Genomic DNA, 21982 nt, shown 5'->3' on the forward strand with positions numbered 1-21982 from the left:
GGTTGCTGTGAGAATTCAGTGAGATGGTGCATGTGGAAGTGCTTTGTTGACTGAATATTGCTCTAAGAAGCACAGCCGAAAGCAGAATATGTAACACTCGGTTTCTTTTTCAGGTATTCGTCCAATGGTTTAAAAACCCAACAAAATGCATCCATAAATATGCAACTGCCTTCAAGAGAGACAAATTCCTATTTTAATAGCTTGGATCAAAAGGACCTGATGGGATATTCATCTACAAGGGCCAGTTCCGTGCCCATCATCCCTTCAGTGGGTCTAGAGGAAACCTGCATGCAAATGCCAGGGATTTCTGAAGTCAAAAGCATCAAATGGTGCAAAAACTCCTACTCTGCTGATATTGTCAATGTGAGTATTCCAGTCAGCGATTGTCTTATAGCAGAACAGCAAGAAGTGAAAATATTGCTAGAAACTGTCCAGGAGCAGATCCGAATTCTGACTGATGCCAGGCGGTCAGAAGACTACGAACTGGCCAGCGTAGAAACCGAGGACAGTGCAAGTGAAAACACAGCCTTTCTCCCCCTGAGTCCCACGGCCAAATCAGAAAGAGAGGCACAATTTGTCTTAAGAAATGAAATACAAAGAGACTCCGCATTGACCAAGTGACTTGAGATGGAGGAATCTGTGCATTCTATGCTTTGCTCAACAGGAAAGAGAGGAAATTAAATACAAATTATTTATATGCATTAATTTAAGAGCATCTACTTAGAAGAAACCAAATAGTCTATCGCCCTCATATCATACTGTTTTTTAACAAAATATTTTTTTAAAGGGAAAGAAACGTTTCAGGAGGGATAAAGCTTACAACGAAAGCTTTTGGGTAGAATTCTGAATACAATTTCAGTTAGTCCCAACACCGGCCTCGTTGGCTCTTAGTAGATGTGGGTAATTCAGACCCTTAGCCCCACAGCACCAGTGTCCTCATAAAAAAGCATTGGCAGTTACCTGGTTTCAAAGAGATGAGCTGTATCCTGAGGGCGGACGTGCCAGTGAGCAAGTGGCCCTTGCCATTTGCCTTGCCAGTCCCAACCCCTAAATTTCTATTCACTCGACAGCCTCATCACAGGTTATGTCCTGTCAACAAATGTAGTGTTTTCTATTTCATTTTTGAAGAATGGCACAAAAACTCTGTAAGGGGGAGGGTAGGAGATAGAAGGACTAATTGGGGGACAATCTTCGCTACTCTTATGTGCCAGCTTCCTCTGAAATTTGAAGGCACAGAATCTCAGAGGGAGGTGTGAAATTATTATAGAAAAAGAGACGAGAAAAATCACAATGTCATGTCACTAAAATCATGCTAATAGAAAGAAGTGTTTTTCTTTGAGATTGTTTAGGGTCTCCAAAGGAGCATTTCTCAGTGTGTGCGTGCCCTTTGTGCGTGTGTGTGTGTGTGTGTGTCTGTGTGTGTGCGTGCACGTGCGCACAGGCGTGTGTCTGTATGTGCTTGCTCACTTGAGCACAGGTATGCTGTATGCACATGTGTTCATTGTGTGTATGTGTGTGCATGTGTGTGCATATTAAGCTTGCTAAAATTTGTTCTGAAACATCAGGGAATTTAATATTCAGAAAAGAAATTTCCCTCTCAGATCTGTTCACTTTGAATTTATACATTAAGTGTAAAATTCAGTTAGTAAGTTCTTAAATCAAGGTCACTTGCATGGCGGGGTCCTTTAAAACTCTTGACAATGTCAAGATCATTTTCTGGTGTGAATACTTTTGAGAGGAACAAAAATTGGCTCATTAATGGTATCAGTATCACAAGGCAAGTTGAGGATGTGTGTTTATTTTGAATCATGCGTACTTAAATTATTTACACAAGCCAATTATCAAACTGAAAGTTACCCTTTGCTTTCTCATCATCCTCATTATTATTTATTTTGTAGCAAGTCTACTATTTGTGGACCAAGACATTGGCTTCTGTGGTTAATATGGAAAGAATAAATTGTTGAAATCACAAAGCCCAGACTTTTCAGTTCACAGGAAGCCCCCAAAAGAACAGTAAATTGTGTTGTATGTTCATTTGGAATAAAGCAATATTTTTACCACTGCTGAGGTGAACTGAAACTTCTCCTGAAGATTCGTCTGTTTTATTTACCCTTATTTTCATGGGGCATTCAAGGAAATTAGTGTTCACCTAACCAGTCTTTTCCAATTATTGGTGGTGTTGAGTTGTTATGTTTACACTGTTTTAAATAAAAAGGCACAGTATTTGAAAGTATATAAAAGATTTCTTTTACTGCAGTCTGGGAAGACTTTGGTTAAATTTCCTTGTGGAAGATTCACATTACCTTGAAAGGGAATGTAATTTCTGAAACAAATATTGAATATATACAATTCTTTCTTGAGTTTATGTTGTTTCTGTTTAAAATACATAGCAAATTGCTCTTTGAGAACATTCTTTAATAATAGACATATGCCACGTAGGGAAAAAAATCATTGTTTTCTTATCAACACTGTTTAGTGAAACTTCAAGGTCTCAAATATTGAAAAAACACTTTGGTAGAAATGCATTTTATATTTAACAAAAGGTTTTGGTATTCATTAACTGTCCTATTATACTTACATTATTTTAAATATAGAGGTAATGCTGTTAGACTCTTAAAAGATTATTACAAATTTTTAATGTCTAGATCATCTAGGTTCCCATTTAAAAAATTGTATCTTTGGGAATATCTCAGAAAGGTGGTCTTCATTTACAAGTATATAAAAAAAATCCCATAAGCTGCGTATTCAATATGTTATTGGGTTGAAATTTATCACTCTTATCAAACACTAACTGGAAGGCCTCACAAGTCTTTTGAAGTCAACCTTGTTTCTTCGGTTTTTCATCAAAATGTTACTTGTATAACTAAAGGATTCATACAGATTTCACCTAGTTAGCAGGTTATAATTACATGGCCTGCAGCAGTCAAGTCAAATATTATTTTCTCTGAAAAGACTGAATATTTTCAACCAAATTTGAGTCCTAATCCAGCCCCCTACTCATTTTTTTTTAAGTGGAACCATACATCATATGATTATAAACACCTTCGTGCATCCTGATGAACATGAAATCAGGCATATCCACTGGTGGTCTGATGTAGTTTAGAGATATAGTTCCTTCATAATTGATAATCAAGACAAAATATTCCATGAAGAACAGATATTAATGGTTATTTCATTAGTTATTTGTCTCCTTTTGGAATATGAAGCTCTCCTGTATAAAGGGTCCAAGCCCAAAATGCACATATTTGGGCACCACCTGACAAGTGCTGATAGCATCAAGATTCAAAGTTGATATAACATGACAAACACCTGGAGCCATCGGTACCTTGTCCTTCAAGCTCATGTGCCTACAGAGAGGTGCTTATTTCTACAAGACACCTTTGATTTTGCTTCATGTTCCTTGTCTTTGTTATGTGAAGATATTTGGAGATTTGTGATTAAGTTGCGGATTAGTTATTTACTGAATAATGAATGTCACTCATTATTTTTTTACTCTGAATCATTTTCTGATTAGTCTTTTTTTGATGCATAAAGTATATGTTATTCTAAGTTGCCAGTGACTGCTGTGGAACGCTGTTGTGCAAAATATATGACCAATTTTATGCTAATGAGAAATAATAGAAATGATGTTGAATTGGCCTCCAAATTTTCTTTCTGACTTTTTGGTACGTTATTAAATGCTCTGTTTTACACTCTAATCCAATATTTACTTTGCTGTGAGTTAAGGACTTAATATTTGTCCATTTATTCCATCTCCAGCGATTCACATCATTTCTAAGTAGCAATAGGTCTTCTGCAGGAGGAACAGCACTGATTTTAAAACTCCACAAATTAATCTCTTTTGATAATAATAATAGCATATCAGACCTACCAAAAAGAGAAAAGGAGGGCCAAGCAGACTTCAAGAGTGTGTACACTGGCTTCCGGATTAAATGATGGCTGCAATTTAAGTGAGCCCTCTGGCGACCACGGTGAAGGCTGTCAACAATCAGGTCTCCACCAGAGTCCGCTTGTTGTATGCAGCAGTCACACACACCCATCTGCTGTATGGTGCTACAGGAAACCCTGGCTCCCTAAGTGAGGGGAGATGGTGGTTCCTTTGATTCCAGCCCTGTAAGCCAGAAAATATCGCCCTGAGACAAGAGCTGTGAAACATTTCCCAAATGAGGAAATAGTATACGTAGAAGCAGAGCAGGAGGGGCGGGATTTTTATTTGATCTTTTGGTATCTGGGAAACATTTTCTATATAAAGAATACTTTTTTATTATTATTCGATTGTATAGATTCAGTATCGTGTATTCTATGATAGCACATCTCTACTGTGTTTGTACTTTAGTCTTCAGAAATTCAGATTTCATCCAGGAAAGATCAGCACAGTGTTTCTGGGCTGTTCTCAATTTTAGATGCATCCCAATATGTCAAGGGAAATGATGCCTTTAAATAAGCTTTATCTCTTCCTCTTTTATTTTTTCTTTCCCTTTTAAAGAAATAGTGAGGGTAAAGGAAGAAATTCATTCCTTAAGATCTACATTGTTTTCTTATAATAATCTATTTTCTACTGTGACTACACACACATATACACATACATACATATCTAACATATATGTATATATAAAATATGTATATGAAACTTACATGTTTGATTATTTTGTTAGCTTTATTTTTGCTTAATTTGACAAATATTAAGGTGAAATCCAATGAAATCAAACTATGTAGAGGTCGGCCAACTTTGCAATATTTAGGTGACACATGCATTTTCCAGAACTTTCTCTTTCTTAGGTAAGCAGAAATATCCTTGGGCTGGAAAATTCACAAGACCCTGAAATAAAATCTCTGCTAGATTATCTCTTAAACCTAAAGATTAAACTATGGGTGTATATGATTGCTGTCCCTATGGCTATAATGGTCTCAAATATATTTTTTACAAATATAAACATAAGTTCTCCCAAAGGTGCCTACACAGGTACCTTTGGCTTCTAATGCCCACAGGCTCTAGTGCAGAGTTGAGTTGAAGACACGGTGTAGGGGGGTGGGGGAGGAAGGGTTGGATATTACACGTTAATATTGGATTCCCAGTGAAGTTATGAAGTTAATAGCAGACGTGACCAGACACAATCTTGATAAAATAGAGAGTAGGCTTCTAGTACTTTCAAAACTTTTTGTCCTAAACATCTATATCAATTGCATAGGTATTGTTGCCTATGAAATAATTAATTGTGCGATAGCAAACAATTTATGTTGAGAGTCATCTTTGTGAAAGCTTTGTGACTTATACATACTAGTAGCTCCATGACCCCATCTGTCAAATAGGGAGGATGATCTAGTTCATCTTTGATCTCCTTCCAAATTGAATAATACCTGTTATCCAACCATTCTAACTTAGACTTTACTTGGTCATTTTTCATGCAATCATTTCAACACAACCCCTCGGTAAGTTAATAGATATGTCTTGTAAGGCTCAAAAATTATTGGAACCTGTATATCAATCTATAAATAAGACTTACATTTATAATATTCCATTTAATTTCCATAGAGAATAGACAGGATCACCTTTGTCATTTTTAAAGTATATTTCCCTAGGACAGGTAAGAAAGTAGAAAGAGGATGGCCACAAGAATACCTAACTTTAAACCTTGAGCATCAAAATTTGCCCCAGATTTCTGGAATAAATTTTGCTGCAGCTTTTTTTTTTAAAGAAAGTGTATCCTTTGTGAACCTTTATCAAACCCCGAGTAAAGGGTACTTCAGAGAAGGCATGAGACTTTGAACATGTTCTCTTCTCACAGACGCAGTGACACTCACTAGATACACAGGATACATGTTGATATACTCAATTATTTTTGCATCTCAAACTCCTTAAGATAAACCCTCCAATTAATAGTCAATAAATTATCTGGGGACACTTCCACATTATAGTTGGAAATAATCTGCCCTTTGGGGCACAATAGACCAAAAAATGCAGAGTTTACTTATTTAATTTTGGTTTTAATTACTGTTTCTGACAAATCAATATCTATTTGCTCTTCCATAGCATCCTGACTAGGACTAACATTCTTCCATATAATTTTTCTTCATCAATATCCCAAAGTCTGAATTTCTTAGTCTTCAGTAAAACAATGTAGAATTTTAAACTATGTGAATCAAAAACAATACATCTCTTTGTGTTGTTTTTAAAGTCATAAGGATTCCATTTAGTTGTTTATAAAGTCCAGAAGAAAATGCACTTTTTTAAACTTTTTGACATTATTTAGACGTCTGATGAACCATTCACACAACCTTGTTCCACATTACATTGATACAGTCCTTTCTGAAATCAACTTAAATTGAAGGGCTTAAACAATCACACACACACACACACCACAAACACACAGCATTTTAAAAGTCAACGTGTCCTCCTTTTCCGTAGAGTTTTCTCTTACAGCTCACCCAAATGTGTCCAAACTCTCATGACATGGATGTCCTTGGATTCAAATATGTTTCATAGGAAATGCACACAGCAAAAATATACAGTGATTCTCTTTTAAGGTTTGTCCTATACACCTGATTTTGAATCCTGTCTTTATCAAAAATGTCTGCAGAGTAGATACATTTGTTCAAACTGAAATAAAGGGAAGAACATACTACTCACCCTAAAATCATTACACATTTAAGTGGCCACTGTGTATATTTCAAAGATAATTTGAGGGAAATACCTTGACTCCCTCTTATTTTTTCAAGTATCCAATTATACATATTAAATCTAAATGAAAAATGAATTCCCTAGTTCTTCATAATTAATATATTTTATTAACTGATTTAACCATATTTTAAATACAGAATGTAAGTCACACACAGAAGAATACATACAAAATGGTCAGCAGAATATCTTTAGTAGTTATTTAAAATTAAAAAAAAACAGGAACAATCTCTTGTGCCTATGATAGTGATTTTGTTTCAAGAGTATACATGTTTCTTTTTCCAAGAAATTATTTCAAAATGCTATTCTCTACTCTGTGAAGTAGATATGAAGGCTTTCGGAAATAATGTAGATTTTTGTCCCTTGACACCCCAGTAAAGTTTGGTTACATTTTGTGGCACTTTTTTCAAGGGAGATACACCATACTGCTTATTAAAAATCATAATATTAATGATCAATTTAATAATAATCTTGACTTTATCATGTAAGTTTTCATCTGTGGAGTGACTCCTTGACTACCATTTCCCTGTTGTATCTTCTTAAAGAGTAGTCTTTGATGAATCTGGACACTCAGATTCCCTTAGGTTGGGTTTTTACTGCATGTTCCTTTTATCTCATTTCTCATTTATTAAACTGGAAATTTTCAGCTAAAATGAGAGACTAATGTGATTTTGTAGAGAAAATAGCTTTGTTCTTTTGAGTTGTGTTAGTGGAGGAATAAACTAGTAATGTTTCAAATGTAAGTGATAATAAGGTTCATGACTTTAGCCAATATCTTCTCAAATACAGACATAGCCTAGGGCCCTTTCATTTTCCAAATATCGTTAACAGACTTTTCAACCTTCTTATTGTTGTTTTTTTACAATATTTTCTATTTTGTAAGAGAGAAAGATAAAATCATCCATTTATGTAAAATAACAAAACAACAAATAAAAGAAAATGATCATCTTTAAACATTGAATAAAAAATAAACCAATAACATTTTTAAAGGCTTCAAGTAAAATACAACTAAAAATCAAATCTAAGGCTAAAATAATGTAAAGAAATATTAGGTAACTGGTTTGCAAAATAAGATGGGTTTCTGTTTCATAATTCTCTGTAAACTGGACTCTCCCCATAATAATATTTCATTTTTTAGAATTTCTGTTGGGCATTAATTATGCCTACTGAGCTCAAACATTAAATATACTAAAATCAACACTTTTGCCATTTCTTCCAACTTGACACAAATTTATGAAAATCTATGTTTAAGATGGGAAAAAATGCACAGATTTGTAGAATGAATTGTTAAATATTAATCCATTCTTATTTTCTCATTGACAGTTTTCTCCAAATGTTCCATATTCTAAGCTGAACATAGATGAAGCTACTGAATCAAATACGGAGACAGATGCCAACACATTCTGAAAATTAAAATGTGTGGCATAGATATATGGAGTGGCAGAATAGGAAAAGGCAAGCTTACTTGGAATACCTGAGGGAAGTTAGAAATTCAGGTACTCATAGGATCTAAGAGTCTACTGCAGTAAGTTAATGATTAAGGCCAAGCCAAACCAACCAACAAACAAAGCCGAGTACAAAGTATGACCAGTCTTGTTTATGTGAGTCATCCTCCACTTTTTTTCTTTCCTGCAGTATCATTTTTAAAGCAAAATCTTTCTTAGATCAAAAACCTAAACGGCTGAAAAGTATACCAGAGAGATTGAGAAATGGGGTATTCCTATGTTTAAAAAAAAAACATAGTTTGACTTTCAGTAAAAAAGTAGCTTGTCCTGCAAATTCCATCCATTCTAGCTGAAAATAATAATCATAATCATAATCATAATCATAAAGCATTACCATGGGTCCTTTCTGCAGTGAAAAAGGAGAGACAGGCACTTGGTGCTATGAACATTTGCACAACAGTTAATTAGATTTAACTGATTTTCTTTTGGCTTTGCTATTTTTTTCCACCTTATTTTAAAATTAATGTCACTGAAAGTGTGAAAAATAAAATAACCAGCATGTATTCAACAATACTAAGACCATGATAAGCAGTGTTTTTGTATATTTTCCACATGTGCGCATATTTCACAGTTATTTTCCTACTATGTTGCATTATAATTTTTAAAATAATACATCATACTGTCCAATGGTAGTACATTGTCTTTGTAAAGATTTAATTTAAAGGCTACTTAAATTCCAGTTTATTCCTATGTTATGATTTATTTTGAAACCTTATTATTATTTGACATTTAAATTGCTTTGATTTATTTACTACCATAAGTAACTCCACAATTAATATCATAGAATACACATTAACTTTTTCTTTTTTTTGGAAGGAGAAACTGTAGGTTCATGAACAATTTTCATACGGCCTGTAAACACTCAAAACTGTAAGCTGTGCTGTTGTATAGGTCAGTATGTGTATATTTTTGGTGGGGTGGAAAGGTCTCTGACTAAAAATGTCATAAGGTTAGTAAAGAAATGTGTGAACTTTAATACTTAAGAAAAACTCCTTTAAGTTATTCCCCAGTTAATATTGCAAGAAGTTTATATGGCTGGAGTCAATGAATGGGAGGGTTTTTTTTTGTTTTTGTTTTTGTTTTATTTTATTATTTATTTTATTATGTTTTAAGTAAGTCTTTGTTTTTAGAGCAGCTTTAAATTCACAGCAAAATCGAGGGGAAAGTACAGACATTTGCCATATCCTCTTCACTCCCACGCATGCCTAGCCTCTGCCTGATCAACATCCCCTACGAGAGTGGTACATTTCAAACAACTGAAGAACCTATGTAGACAGACCATAATCACCAAAAATCCATAGTTATTACATGACAGTTCACTCTTGTTATTGTACCTTCTATGAGTTTTGACAAATGTATCCAGACATGTGTTCATCATTATGGCATTATGCAGAGTATTTTCACTGCCCTAAAATTCCCCTGGATTCCACCTACCCATGCTCTCTGTTCCTCCACCCCCAGCAACCACTGATATTTTTACTGTCTCCATATGATCACTTTGGAAATTTGTTTTAGACATTACTCAACTGATTTCTGGAAGTGGCTAATATGGACAGTTTTGACATTACTTGAACTTTCCTTTGTTTGCTTATTTACTTTGCATAGCAATATAACACATTGTCACTAGCATGAATTAGGTCTCATCAGAAATATGCCATTTTCATGAATCTTAATTTTAATTTGTAATTAGAAAAAAATTTACATGCTTACACATAAAATATATAAGAAGAAATATTAAAGCCACCACCAGGAGATAACCACTATTAATATTTGAGTATATTGCCTTCCAATATTTTTAACTGAACAAATATATAGACACCATATGTCATTTACAAAATTGGAGTCATCTAGCATTTAAAACATTTTATCCTGCTTTATTAACTTTACATATGGTCTCTGATAATTTCCTCAATTAGTAAAGTATCTTTACACATATTTTTAATTGCTACATAAGTCATTGTCTAGATGAAACACATTCATATTTTCAAAGAGCTCTTTAAATATTCGTCACATATGTTATTCAAATGATTTTTAAATACCTACATTTGATTTGTGTCAATGTTTAAATATTGTATATACACATATATACATTAATGTTTTTTTGGTGTAAGCATATTTCTGTGTATAGGTAGACAAAGATATTAGGTTCCCCCACAGTATTAACTGTCGTTTGGAGCAGCTCCCTTGAGGGATTTTGATCATCAAAATCATGGTATTTACTAATGTAGACAGGTGGATAAAAAGACATAAACCCTAGAGAAACCTTTATACAGCTTACTAAATTCACCTCTTCAATCTACATTAAAAAAAAATAACTGAGTGTTAGAAAATAAAGAAGATGATGATTTAAAAAGTGCCATCAGCTTTGGAACCCAGGAGACATGACATTAACATAAAACAAACCATATAATGAACTGAGAATATGCCCAGCACTAGACGTTTTACATATAACTTATTTAATCATCATAGTAACCCTATGAAGTAGGTATGCGCATTGTTCCCATTTTAGATGAGGAAATCAAGGCACAGAGAAGTTAAGAAATTTGCCTGAGATTTTGACAGATAACAAATTGTAAGGGGCTGTATTTCAAACCAGAATTCGTGCAGACTTACCTTTATTTTCTAAGCTATAACATTATCTATCTTGAGGAATTTATTATAATTATAGTTAAAATGTCCACCATAAGGTAGAATCTCCAAAGCTAAGTGAAAATGATCCTAACCTCAGTTAACTAAACCCAACAAATGAATATAACAAGTGCTCAAAAGGAGGGCAGAGCATAGAACTATGCATCCAATTTTGTGGGTTATTTGAAATTCTCACACATGAAATATAACAATCAGATAGCTACCAAAATGACTATTTCCTCTCCCAAATATGACAGGTAGCAGTATCAGGAAGAAGACGAGAGAGACCATACCTATGGCCTTGGCTACATCCACTGTTTCCATTAAGAGAAGAACGGGTACACAATGGTGGTCCTCAGATCATCTGCTTCAGCAAAGCAAGAGTTAGTTCTTCGTTTGGCTGTATACTTCCCTATTCATTCACTTCAAGGTGCCACATCACTGAAATCTTAGTATAAATCTATGTCAACTGTCCCCCAAGCCTATGATCTGACATAAGGATTTTGTGTGTGCACGTACATGGTAAATAGAATAAATAAAGAAGATTCCTTCAATCTCTCCCACACTCACCATTATTAGACAGACACAAGCCCTAGAGGAATCTCTGTAGAGTCAAGGCAAAGAGATTACAAAATACTCCAGCAGGAGCAGAGCGAAGCCACTTGCAGGCAAGAGCAAAGGCCAAACAGAGCTTTCAATCTGTAGAGGTCATGACTTTTTTCATAATGACATTTGCTATAATGTTGCACCTTAGAAATTATCAGCTATTATATCAAGAAAATGTACATTCAGAAATGAGATAAAAGACTAAGGGCAATGGGTGAGACTCAGTAAAAGAGCAAACAGTATATAAAGAAGAAAGTCAAGGAAATTTTTTCTAAAGAAGAAGAAATAATGAAGGCAGAACTAAAATTTGACAGAACTAGTAAACAGGAGAATTGGATAAATGTAAATTTATGCTCCAACAGTATTGCAGCTAGAAACACAGCCGTCTAATTTTTTACTCTTCCTCCCTGCTGTTCCAAAATTAAAAAAAAATTATAACAAATAGAAAATGTTTTAAATGTTAAAAAAGCAAACAAATTTAATTTTCTTCTAAAGAGGAAATAAAAAATCCAGTTAAGGGAAAATTTTAAAATATGAAGCAAGACATAAACAAAAAATATTTAAACCAGCAAAAGTTGTACTCAGTGGCACCCTCAGAGTCTTAAACAAATTCAACATTACAAAGAAGAGACGTGTTGAATTAAGAATTCAACTGAGAACGTTAGAGATAATATAATCCATTTTTTAAAATAAGAGAAATGATGTAAGGGGAGAAACTAGATATTCGGAATAAGGAAAAGTGTGGAAGCAGTAATACTTTGAAAAAAAAAAAAGAAGTCCATGAAGTTAGGAAAACAATTTTAAAATGAGAAATAAAAATAAATACAGAAAATAAAAAGAAAGTACATAAATCACAAATATAGGATATTTTTAAAATTATTATTGAACAGCATAAATAAGTTTCTGTTCATTGCTATGAAAATCCCAATGACACTTAGGACTTTTCAGGGAAAATAAAATGTACCAAATGGCTTAAAAACAGAAAATTTGAGTTACAGAAATATTCATGGGAAAATAAATAGAAAAAAAAATGTTTTCCTTCCAAGAATTACTTAACTATTTACAATGGGTGTCCAGGTCCAGATAGATTTGTATGTAAGTCTGTTGTACCTATATACTGATATATATATACTATATATATCATACATATATATATAGTATAAATACACACATATAAAATATGTATTAATTACGTATTATATACTTAACATGTAATTAATTAATACACACACACACACACAAGATGTTAAAATGATAGTCTCTCCAAATTTTGACTGAGAGGCAAGTGCAATAGTTGCCTGGTGCCTCTACTTCCTACAGTTATCTTTACATCACCTCAGAAGAATGTGCCATTAAATGTTACAGCCATTTCTGCCATGGTAGACATCATTTAATTCTGCCTATAAAAATGTGAGTTCTGAAAGGAAAGATAGCTCTTTCTGAGAGAATTGTCAGAATTCTGTGCTGTTTCATTTTTTAAATGGAGAAAGGATGGATTCCTCTCACATCAAGCCAAGCGAGAGGGCATTCAAAGAGCCTCATGTGTGGGGCGCCTGGGTGGCTTAGTTGGTTGAGTGCCTGACTCTTGTTTTTGGTTCAGGTCATGATCCCAGGGTCGTGGGATTGAGCCCCGTGTTGGGCTCTGCATTGAGTATGGAGCCTCCTTAAGATTCTCCCTCTCTCTCTTTCTCTCTCTCTCTCTGTCTCTCCCTCTCCCCAGCTCACACTCATTCTCTCTCTCTCTCCCTCTCAAAAAAAAAAAAAAAAAAAAGAGCCTCGTGTGATCCCGTAGTATGGGACCCCTTGGAAGCTCTAGCCTAGGTAACTGAAAGAACAAAATTCTGGCTGAAGGTTGCTTGCCAATTGCCAGATTGAGGAAACACAGAGACATGAGGAGAGGAGATCCATGTGTTTGTCTCAGGGTAAAGATACATGGTCCCTCTGCCTCTACCTCTGTGAAGGTCTATGGCAAGAAGGACTGCCTGAGGCAGCAGTGTGACCCAACAGATTCCATGCAGTTGGTCCAGGGATAAGGAGAGGGCATAGCCAGGAGGATGCATCAGCTCTGTCAGGTAGAGGATCTCCAGCAACCCCAAAAAAGTACTGCACAAAATAAAGCATTTGTATTTTTCCATCTGCCTCATTGAAAGGGTGGAAACTATACTTGTTCATTTTCTTTGTCCTTTTTTATTTCCTCACCATAAGGTTCTATCACGTCAGATAACAAGTGAGAAAGATGAGCAAAGAAGAGGAAGGTCAGCCAATCTTTCCCTTTAGGCATCCAGCTCTATTTCTTATAAATATTTGAAACTCAAAATCTTTTATCAAGTACTATTGTTCGGCAGAACTGTCTTTGGGAAATCTATATTGTCCAATGTCACTTACAAGTATGTGTGAAAACTGCTAAGTGAAATACTTGCAAATGAATTATACTAGTATTAATAAAAAAGAAATCACCATGACAGTATAAAGTTTACTTCAGCAATTTATGATGTTTCAATATTAGTGTATTGTAACACAATTTATCTCCATAAATAGCAAAAATCAGATATGATTCCATTTCTAATTTGGAATAAAGCATTTAGTTAATAGAGGGAAAAATTCACTTCCTTAACAAAAGTCAATCATCAGCATTAGGTATATCAATTAAACATTAGACTCATCTCCCTCCCTTTTGCGTAAAGAACAAGGCCAGTCTTTCACTATTAATACTGTTAACTAAGTTAACAGGATGACCAATATCTAGCAATAAGAAAGGAATAAGAGAATAGGTATAACTATAGAAAATGTAGAATCAAAATGATCGAACAGAAAATTCAAGAGTTAACAGAATGATACTGTAAACGCTTTCAGTGATAAGCCTATCAACAAAATGGAGTAAATGGCTAGAGAAAAAATGTGCTAAATATGATCCAATTTGCAGCATTAACATAAATATACATTACCTTGAAATAAACCTAAAGGAACTACCAAATAAAATAGCATTAATGAAGATTTAAATAAAGGAGAATATATAATTTTCCTTTTAGTGGGAAAACTCCCTATTTTAAACTTATCAAGGGTCTGTAGTTTCATTCATTAATATAATGCAATTAAATAAAAGACATATTAACAATATTTTGGAGAATACATGAATGAGAACAGTCAAAATCAGCTTGAAAAATAAAATTATATGGAAAAAAGAGGGAGAGTTTAGTGTATCATCAAAGATGTTGCAATGCTACAATTATGAAATCTTACTGAGTTGATGCAGGTCCTGAAAGCAGAGAAACATAAGTGACAGCCCAGAAACATACTGGAAAAAAAATTTAATAGAAATTCAGGACATTTAAAATTAGAATTAAAATAAAATAAAATAAATTATAAGTTAAGTTTGCCTTATTTAAGGAAAGTTGCTAGAAAATTGGCTAACTTAAAAAAGAGAAATAAAGGTTACTACCTCATACTATATACTATGATAAATATCGATGAACTAAAGAGTTAAATGAAATAGATAAAACCATAAAAGACCTAGAAGAAATAGAGTTGGCAAGAACTTTCTAGAAAAAGAAACAAAGAGAAAACTCAAAATTGAGCTATATTTAGAGGAATAAATTTTACATTGATATTTGCAAAAATATAAAGTACATAATGGCATTAGAACAATGTTTATAGAATAGATTATTAAAGCTTACTGTCTTAAGAGATCTTAAAAATAATTATGTATATGTATATATATATATATATATAATTATTTGTGGCTGGAATATTTCATAATAGAAGTTATATATAGAAAATCACACAGGAATTCATGTATAAGAATATTTATTACACCTTCATTTATAAGAGAAAAAAAGCCTAATGTTTAAAAAAATCATATTTTATGTAATGATAAAATTCTGTTAAATCCTGTGAAGTTAAAATATTCTTAGATATTGTTCTTAGTATTACAGTGAATTTAAGATATAGGATAAAATTGAATTACAATTATATAACATAAGTAATACATATATATAGCATGTGTTCCTTCCTGTCTTTTTCCTATGTGTCTATATATATATATGTATATATATATGTATACATATATATATACATATATATATATATACATGAGTAAAACAAACCTAATAGCAATTCAAAGATATCAAAAAATGCAACTACAGAGAAACAATTATAACAAGAAGATGGAATAATATTGAATTATTAAATACCATGCTTTGAGAGAATATTGATTGCTTTAGAAAACATTCTCAGTATAAGCTATTGGAAGGAAATATTAAAATATTAACAATGGTTATTTATGTGTGGTAAGATGTTGAAAATTTTAGAGCATTTTCAACATGTTCTATTTTTTTATGGTAGATATATTTTACTTTTATATTAAGAAAATTTGTTAAATATAATTTTCAACAGTCCAATGTGGGGAACCCATTTGAATTGTCCATTAAAAGTAATGGCTTTGTTCCCATCCTTACAAATCCTGATTAGTACATTGTTTTATGGTGTTTTCTTTGAAGGGATTTGCCTTTTAGTTTTTGGCATGCCTCTTTGGTTTGATTAACTGGGGCCTCTGTTCCGCTCCTCTGCATTGCAATTGAGTGTTTGTTATAGAGGAAGCAACAAGAAGCAGGACAATATTATTGTATTCTCCCTCGAGGCTTCCTATTTTCCAGAGATTAGACTATTTGCTCAACAGCACCAAGTTGCTGTAACAATTTCTTTCTCATTTCCCTTACACCCAGGGGCAAATGGCAACTTTCTTGTCTGTCACTTTCCAACTCAGGAAGCTGGTGCATAATTTTGTCTGTTATTTAATACTTGACAGATAGCCCCCAGCATCAAACCATCCATGAAAACCATTGGCCCCTGGCACGCGGAAGAGATGCATAAGCTTTTGACGTTCGAGTAGCTAAGAATGGATTTGGGGTGGTTCAAAAAAATTATTTTAAGTCATATGTGATACTGAACTCATTCATAGAATTCCATTCGTCATCAGTAAAATGACATTAATTATTGCTGCTCCTTGAAGCAAAGCTAAAATGTGTATTTACGCCTTTGACAATGTGAAGTCTGACTCCAGAGAGGGCAGGGAGGAATCAGTCACCGAGTAGCAGAGCCCCTGTGACAGGGGAGAAAAATTTTGCTCTACTAACCATGGTGCTTTCTGTGGGGTGAGAAAGAGCCCTTGCCTCACCCCATAAGCTTACTCATTTCTCCCATATAAACTGTTGTCATCAAGTTTTTCCCGTGAAGGGGCTGGGTGGACAGAGCAGGTGAAATAATTCTCCACACATATGTCTCCCACACATTAGGAGGTCCGTGTGTTTTCTTCCTCCCTTCTCTCCCTCCCTTCCATAGGTATCTACTGGGTGCTTACTACATGTGAGATCAAGTTCTAAGAGCAGTAGATACAGCGGCAAACAAAACTGATGAGCTCCTTAGCTTCATTGGGCTAAAGTTCTTTGTGAGAGACCACCAATAAATGAACAAGCAACTAAACAATATGAATTTCAGCTTGTTATTGAAAAACTTGATTAAATGGAGAGTAGCTGGGTGGGAATGGAGAGAAAGGAGCTATTTTAGATAAGGTAATTGGAAAAGCCACCTCTGAGGAGTGCCACATGTGACAAAATAGGCCTGAATAGTGAAAAGGAGTCATGTAAGGACAACCCAAATAGAAGAAATAGCAAGTGTGAGGCTGGGGGGGAGGTCAGCATACTGGAGTAGGAACAAGGAGGCCAGAATGTCTGCAACAGTTAACTAGAATGGGTTTTTAATTTAAGTGCAATGAGGCATCATGACAGAGGTTGAAGGAGAGGAGGAATCAACTCACATTTTCTTTAAAGAGATGACTCTGGCTTCTGTGTAGAAAATGGCTTCTGGGTGGTGAGAGAAGATGCAAGAGAACCTGAGAGGCAGATGGAGTCACACAGATGAGAGATGGTAGTTTGTGGGGCTGGGGCCTAGGAAAACAATTAGACAAGGACAGAAGAAAATGATTCACTTAGTAGCTTATATTCACAGAGGAATTTCTCATGCTTTATCTCAAATTATCTTTAAGGTCCTTTCCAACTCCCCAAATCTGGATGTTAATCATTTATGACCTTAAGGGATTTCAACAATAACTTTTTCATTCTCCAAAATCATCATAACACAGGTGATGGTAGAATTGCACTACCCATACCTTTCTCAGTATATATCTATTTAAAAATGTTGCTTTCAAATTTTCACTATCAGAGAATTGAGACATATTATTCATCTTTGCTGTTTGACATGTTGGAGATCAATTTTTAGACTGGAATTCATGGTTTTAACATAGTTCAAATTGTGTTTTTAATCCCATACTCTCTGGAGCTAGAATGCATGGGTGGCTTCTCAGCCAGGATAACTCTGAAGTGATGGTAATCTATGTATGATAGCTGACATGTTGTTATATGGGTAATAAAGATAATATTGAGGAGCAGAATTTAAGAATTCCTCCCTTATTGTTCTAAACAATTAATGCTTTGCAAGAATTATATGATGATCTTTGAAATTGTGACCAACATTTATTCATTCAACAACTTGGTAAGATATTGGTTAATAAAATAGAAATGGTCCCAAACTTCATTGCTTACAGTAAATTTCTAAGATAACAAAATTAATAAAGAAACAAGTGTGTGTGTGCACGTGTGTGTATGTGTGGTGTTAAGTGTCATGAAGGATATGAATAGGTCACAATGACACAGAACAGAGGTGATATGGAACCCGTTCATGAAGATGGTTATGAAAGGTACCCCTGGGAAAGAAACATTTAAGCCCATGCATACTTCAACCATATGAAGAGTAGAGGTAACATCATGCAAGTAGAGGAAATTTCACACACAAAAGCTCTTAGATAGGTATGTACTTCAGCAGTTGGGGAAAGAGAAAGGAGGCCAATAAGGCTGTAGACAAATAAATAAGTGAATCTGAAGAACAGGCAGGAGTTAGATAACAGTAGAGTTATACATCTATGGTAAGGGGTTTGGATTTTAGTTCAAGGCATGTAAAAGACACAAAAGACCTAAGGAAGAAAACACCATGACAGATTTATGTTTGTTTGTTTGTCTTCCAATCACTCTGGCTGCTACATAAATAATACAGTGGAAGAAGACAAAAGTTGGAAAGAACTAGACCAAAAAAGAGATCATTTCATGTTCAGAGGAGTAATGATGGTTGCTTGATTCACACTAGACATGGAATATATGAGAGAAGCTGACAAATTAAAGATATTTTTTGGATAGAATAAGACTTTTTTATTAATGTGAAGCAAGGGAAAGAAAGGGAAAGTGGATAACTCTTAGGCTTCTCACTTAAGGGATGGTAGATAAGATTGTCACTTTACAAGAAAATAAAACCTGATAGAAAAGATCTAGTAGAAAAAATCAACAGTGCTTTATCATAAAAGACCTAGACTAATAATTCCAAGGTCTCATTGAATGCTATTAAGAGAAAGTGCAGTTTAACTTAAGAACCTCTTATTGTTAGCTAACGATGGTAAGAAGAGGGATCAAAGCAGGGAGGAGAAAATAAAGTATCCAATATTAGAACCTTAAATGTAAAACAGTATCAATCAGGAAAATGGACAGAGATTGCCATGGCTGAGGCAGGGAGAAGAGATAAGAGAGACAAGAGGTACTAAGAGTATACAGAGAAGAGAACAGCAGAAAGAGGGCATCACCATGAGGATGATGTGGATGAGGATGATGACGATGGAGATTAGGATGATGATATAGATGGTGATGATATTGACGAGGATGATGACAACTATAACAACAACAATATCTCAAATAATTTTTAGCCATTTTGCACTAGTTGCATGTGCTAGGTTGTGCACTAGTAATAAAGTCACCAAAATTTCAGTGGCTTAAAACAACATTGGCATATTTCTCACTCATGCTTCATGTGTGTTTTAGATCAACTGGGGGCTCTAAACTTGTCTGCCTCTGATACCCTTGATAATAGAGCAGCCACCATTTGGGGCACTGCCGATCATCATGGCAGTGGACAAGGGGGCATGACAAATTGCACCCTAGTTCTTAAAGCTTTTGACAAATCATTAACACATATGACCTCAACCACTTTTATTGACCTAAGCAAGCCACATGGACACACCTAACACCTAATTACAGGGTACTTCAGTTATGCTTCCAGGAGAACTGAAAATTTTTGGTGAATCACAGTAATTATTTGTGTGCCATATATATATATATATATATATGTATGTATTTTAATGTTTATTTTTGAGAGACAGAGTGCAAGCAGGGGAGGGGCAGAGAGAGAGGGAGACACAGAATCTGAAGCAGGCTCTGGGCTCTGAGCTGTCAGCACAGAGCCCAACGCAGGACTCAGACTCACAAACCATGTCATCATGACCTGAGCCAAAGTTGGCCACTTAACCAACTGAGCCACGCAGGCACCCCTACTTGCTACATTTTAATTGGATTATCTTATTCAATCTTTTCATAATGCTGTGAGGTTGGTACTCTTCATCCCCACTTTACAAGAAATTGACATTTAGAGTGTTAAGGGATATCTGGTTTAGACAGGGTAGAGGACACACATATTAATGGTGAGGCCATAATTTAAACTCAGAGCTTATGTGCTAAACTCTTAGTTTTACCACCTATACTGGCCATGTCAGCAGTCTTAACTGTACTCCAAAGGAATGAGGACATCCCTTAAAATTTTTTTAAAGAGTGGGATTATTAGATTTCCATTTTAAGAAATAGTAGGTACATATTTCAGTTCAAAACTCAGATAATCCCCAAAATTTGCCTTATAATTATTTCTGCCTTATAAATCAAATGTAATTTTTGCTATGAGCCACCATTCTACTGGTAAAGTGAAAGATGAAAACTTAATCTTGGTCAATTTTGAGGTCTATGTTCATTGGTGAGAGTTTGGTCATGAGCAATCACTGGCTTGAAAAGATTACAAGTGATTGATGTTTGCATTTGCATATTCTTAATTTTGTTGGTTCCTCTCCAAACAGTATAGGCAGGTTCCCAACAAGAATGCTTTTTTGGTCTGGGATTATCTTAGCTAACTCTAGAGTATCCACTGGCTCAGTGGATAGATATGCTGCTATCAGAAGACACTGTCACAGTGATCTCTTCATTTACATTTGTGCACCAGTCAGAAACTGCATGTAGATTTTTGAAATAGGAGCAATGCATCCACAGCCACAACCACTACCACCAAATATTGCCTACATCAGGGCGGTTTTGGAAGCCTTCGTGGTGTCAGCAAATCCGAGGCCTTACAGTTTTCTTCTGTATATTTAGGGTCAGACCCTTATCCTCATGCTTCCTACTCTATGAAATAATAATAATAAAAAAAACACTCCCTATTGGTTAAGTTGCTTTTATTTGATATTTTGTTATTGAAGTCAAAAGCAGGTTAACTAATTTAGCTTATATATGTAGATAAAAATTATCGGAGAATTTTTGCTAGCCGAGAGAAGAGACTGTAGGAAGAGAGAAGGTTGAAGATAAAAGAAATAAAAAGGAAGGCTAATGCAAAGCAAAGTCCCAGAGTAGGTGAAAAGATGGGCTTATTGGGAACAGTGGAAGTGGTGGCCTGCAGTGAGAGAATAGACACATCATTCCCCATGACTGATGAAAAGGAAGAGAGAGTGAATGTGAATGTAGATGTTAGAATGTGTTGTGCTGGTAAAATTATCCTCATAGTGAATCTAAATGCATTGATTTGTGGAAAGTTAAGTAGTTTGCTTGGGCAGAGGCCTGAAGAAATGTAGGAAACATTTCACACAGAAATTGAGGGGAATGCTGATCAACTAAAATGATTTAAAGGCAATTCTAGGAATCAAGCTGAGTTTGTAGACCACGGACATGGGGTGGCTGTCAATTTGAACCTTCCATGGGACAGCAGTAGAAGAGAAGATAGTTGGAAAATGCATCCCATGTCTGGGTTTTCTCTCATAATTAAGACAGAAGGACTGGACTGCAAAAGAGTGGATGTTAAGAATATGAGTTATGTGAACAACTGGTGCATCCACAATTGGCTGGGGAGGGAAGAAAAACCAGGAAGACTGAAGAAAAACGGAGAGAGCAATAACAACATGAGAACTGCATAGATGACTCTGTGGAGTGTCTACTATGTGCCAGGTGCTCTGCTACGTAAAGCATCATCTTACTGAATATGCTTTCCAACCCCAGAGACTGGTATGATTCCCCTTGTCTAGATGGATCAATTTAGCATTAAGACATTGACTAGCTTTATTCGAAAAATCATTACATTTACACCTAAGATTAAATCCCAGATCTGTCTGACTTCAGTGTCTAAGTTTTCAACCTCTCAAGGGTCTGCAACTTACTAAGAAGGCAAAAGCTGTAGAAGTGGATGCAACACACATGGACAGGTAAGAGGTGGTGGTCTCAGGGTAGGATACTGGAGGTCAAAGCTTCATAATTTAAGGTGTTAATGCTAATGCCTAGATTAACGATGTGTGTAACTGAAGTTGAACAGAGGTGAAGGTTACTTGATAATCAATTATTGGTCTGAAGTTCTTGTTCTCACTTTACTACAAGAGTTACATGAGGGG

At 34.9% G+C, this 21982-nt stretch overlaps 1 protein-coding gene across 10 annotated transcripts in view; it reads left to right on the forward strand.

Annotated features, from left to right (window-relative positions):
* NRG3 (neuregulin 3) overlaps positions 1-2062 on the forward strand; it is a 1044350-nt gene extending 1042288 nt beyond the window's left edge. For all 10 annotated transcript variants that reach the window (XM_027062437.2, XM_027062438.2, XM_027062441.2 and 7 more), the window contains one exon: positions 114-2062. In XM_027062437.2, the coding sequence (XP_026918238.1) occupies positions 114-621 (508 nt within the window). In that variant the 3' untranslated portion in view covers positions 622-2062. The remainder of the gene's footprint in view (positions 1-113) is intronic.
* The last annotated feature ends 19920 nt before the right edge of the window (positions 2063-21982 follow it).

This window comes from Acinonyx jubatus, chromosome D2 (assembly GCF_027475565.1).
Source record: "Acinonyx jubatus isolate Ajub_Pintada_27869175 chromosome D2, VMU_Ajub_asm_v1.0, whole genome shotgun sequence".
Taxonomy (NCBI): domain Eukaryota; kingdom Metazoa; phylum Chordata; class Mammalia; order Carnivora; family Felidae; genus Acinonyx; species Acinonyx jubatus.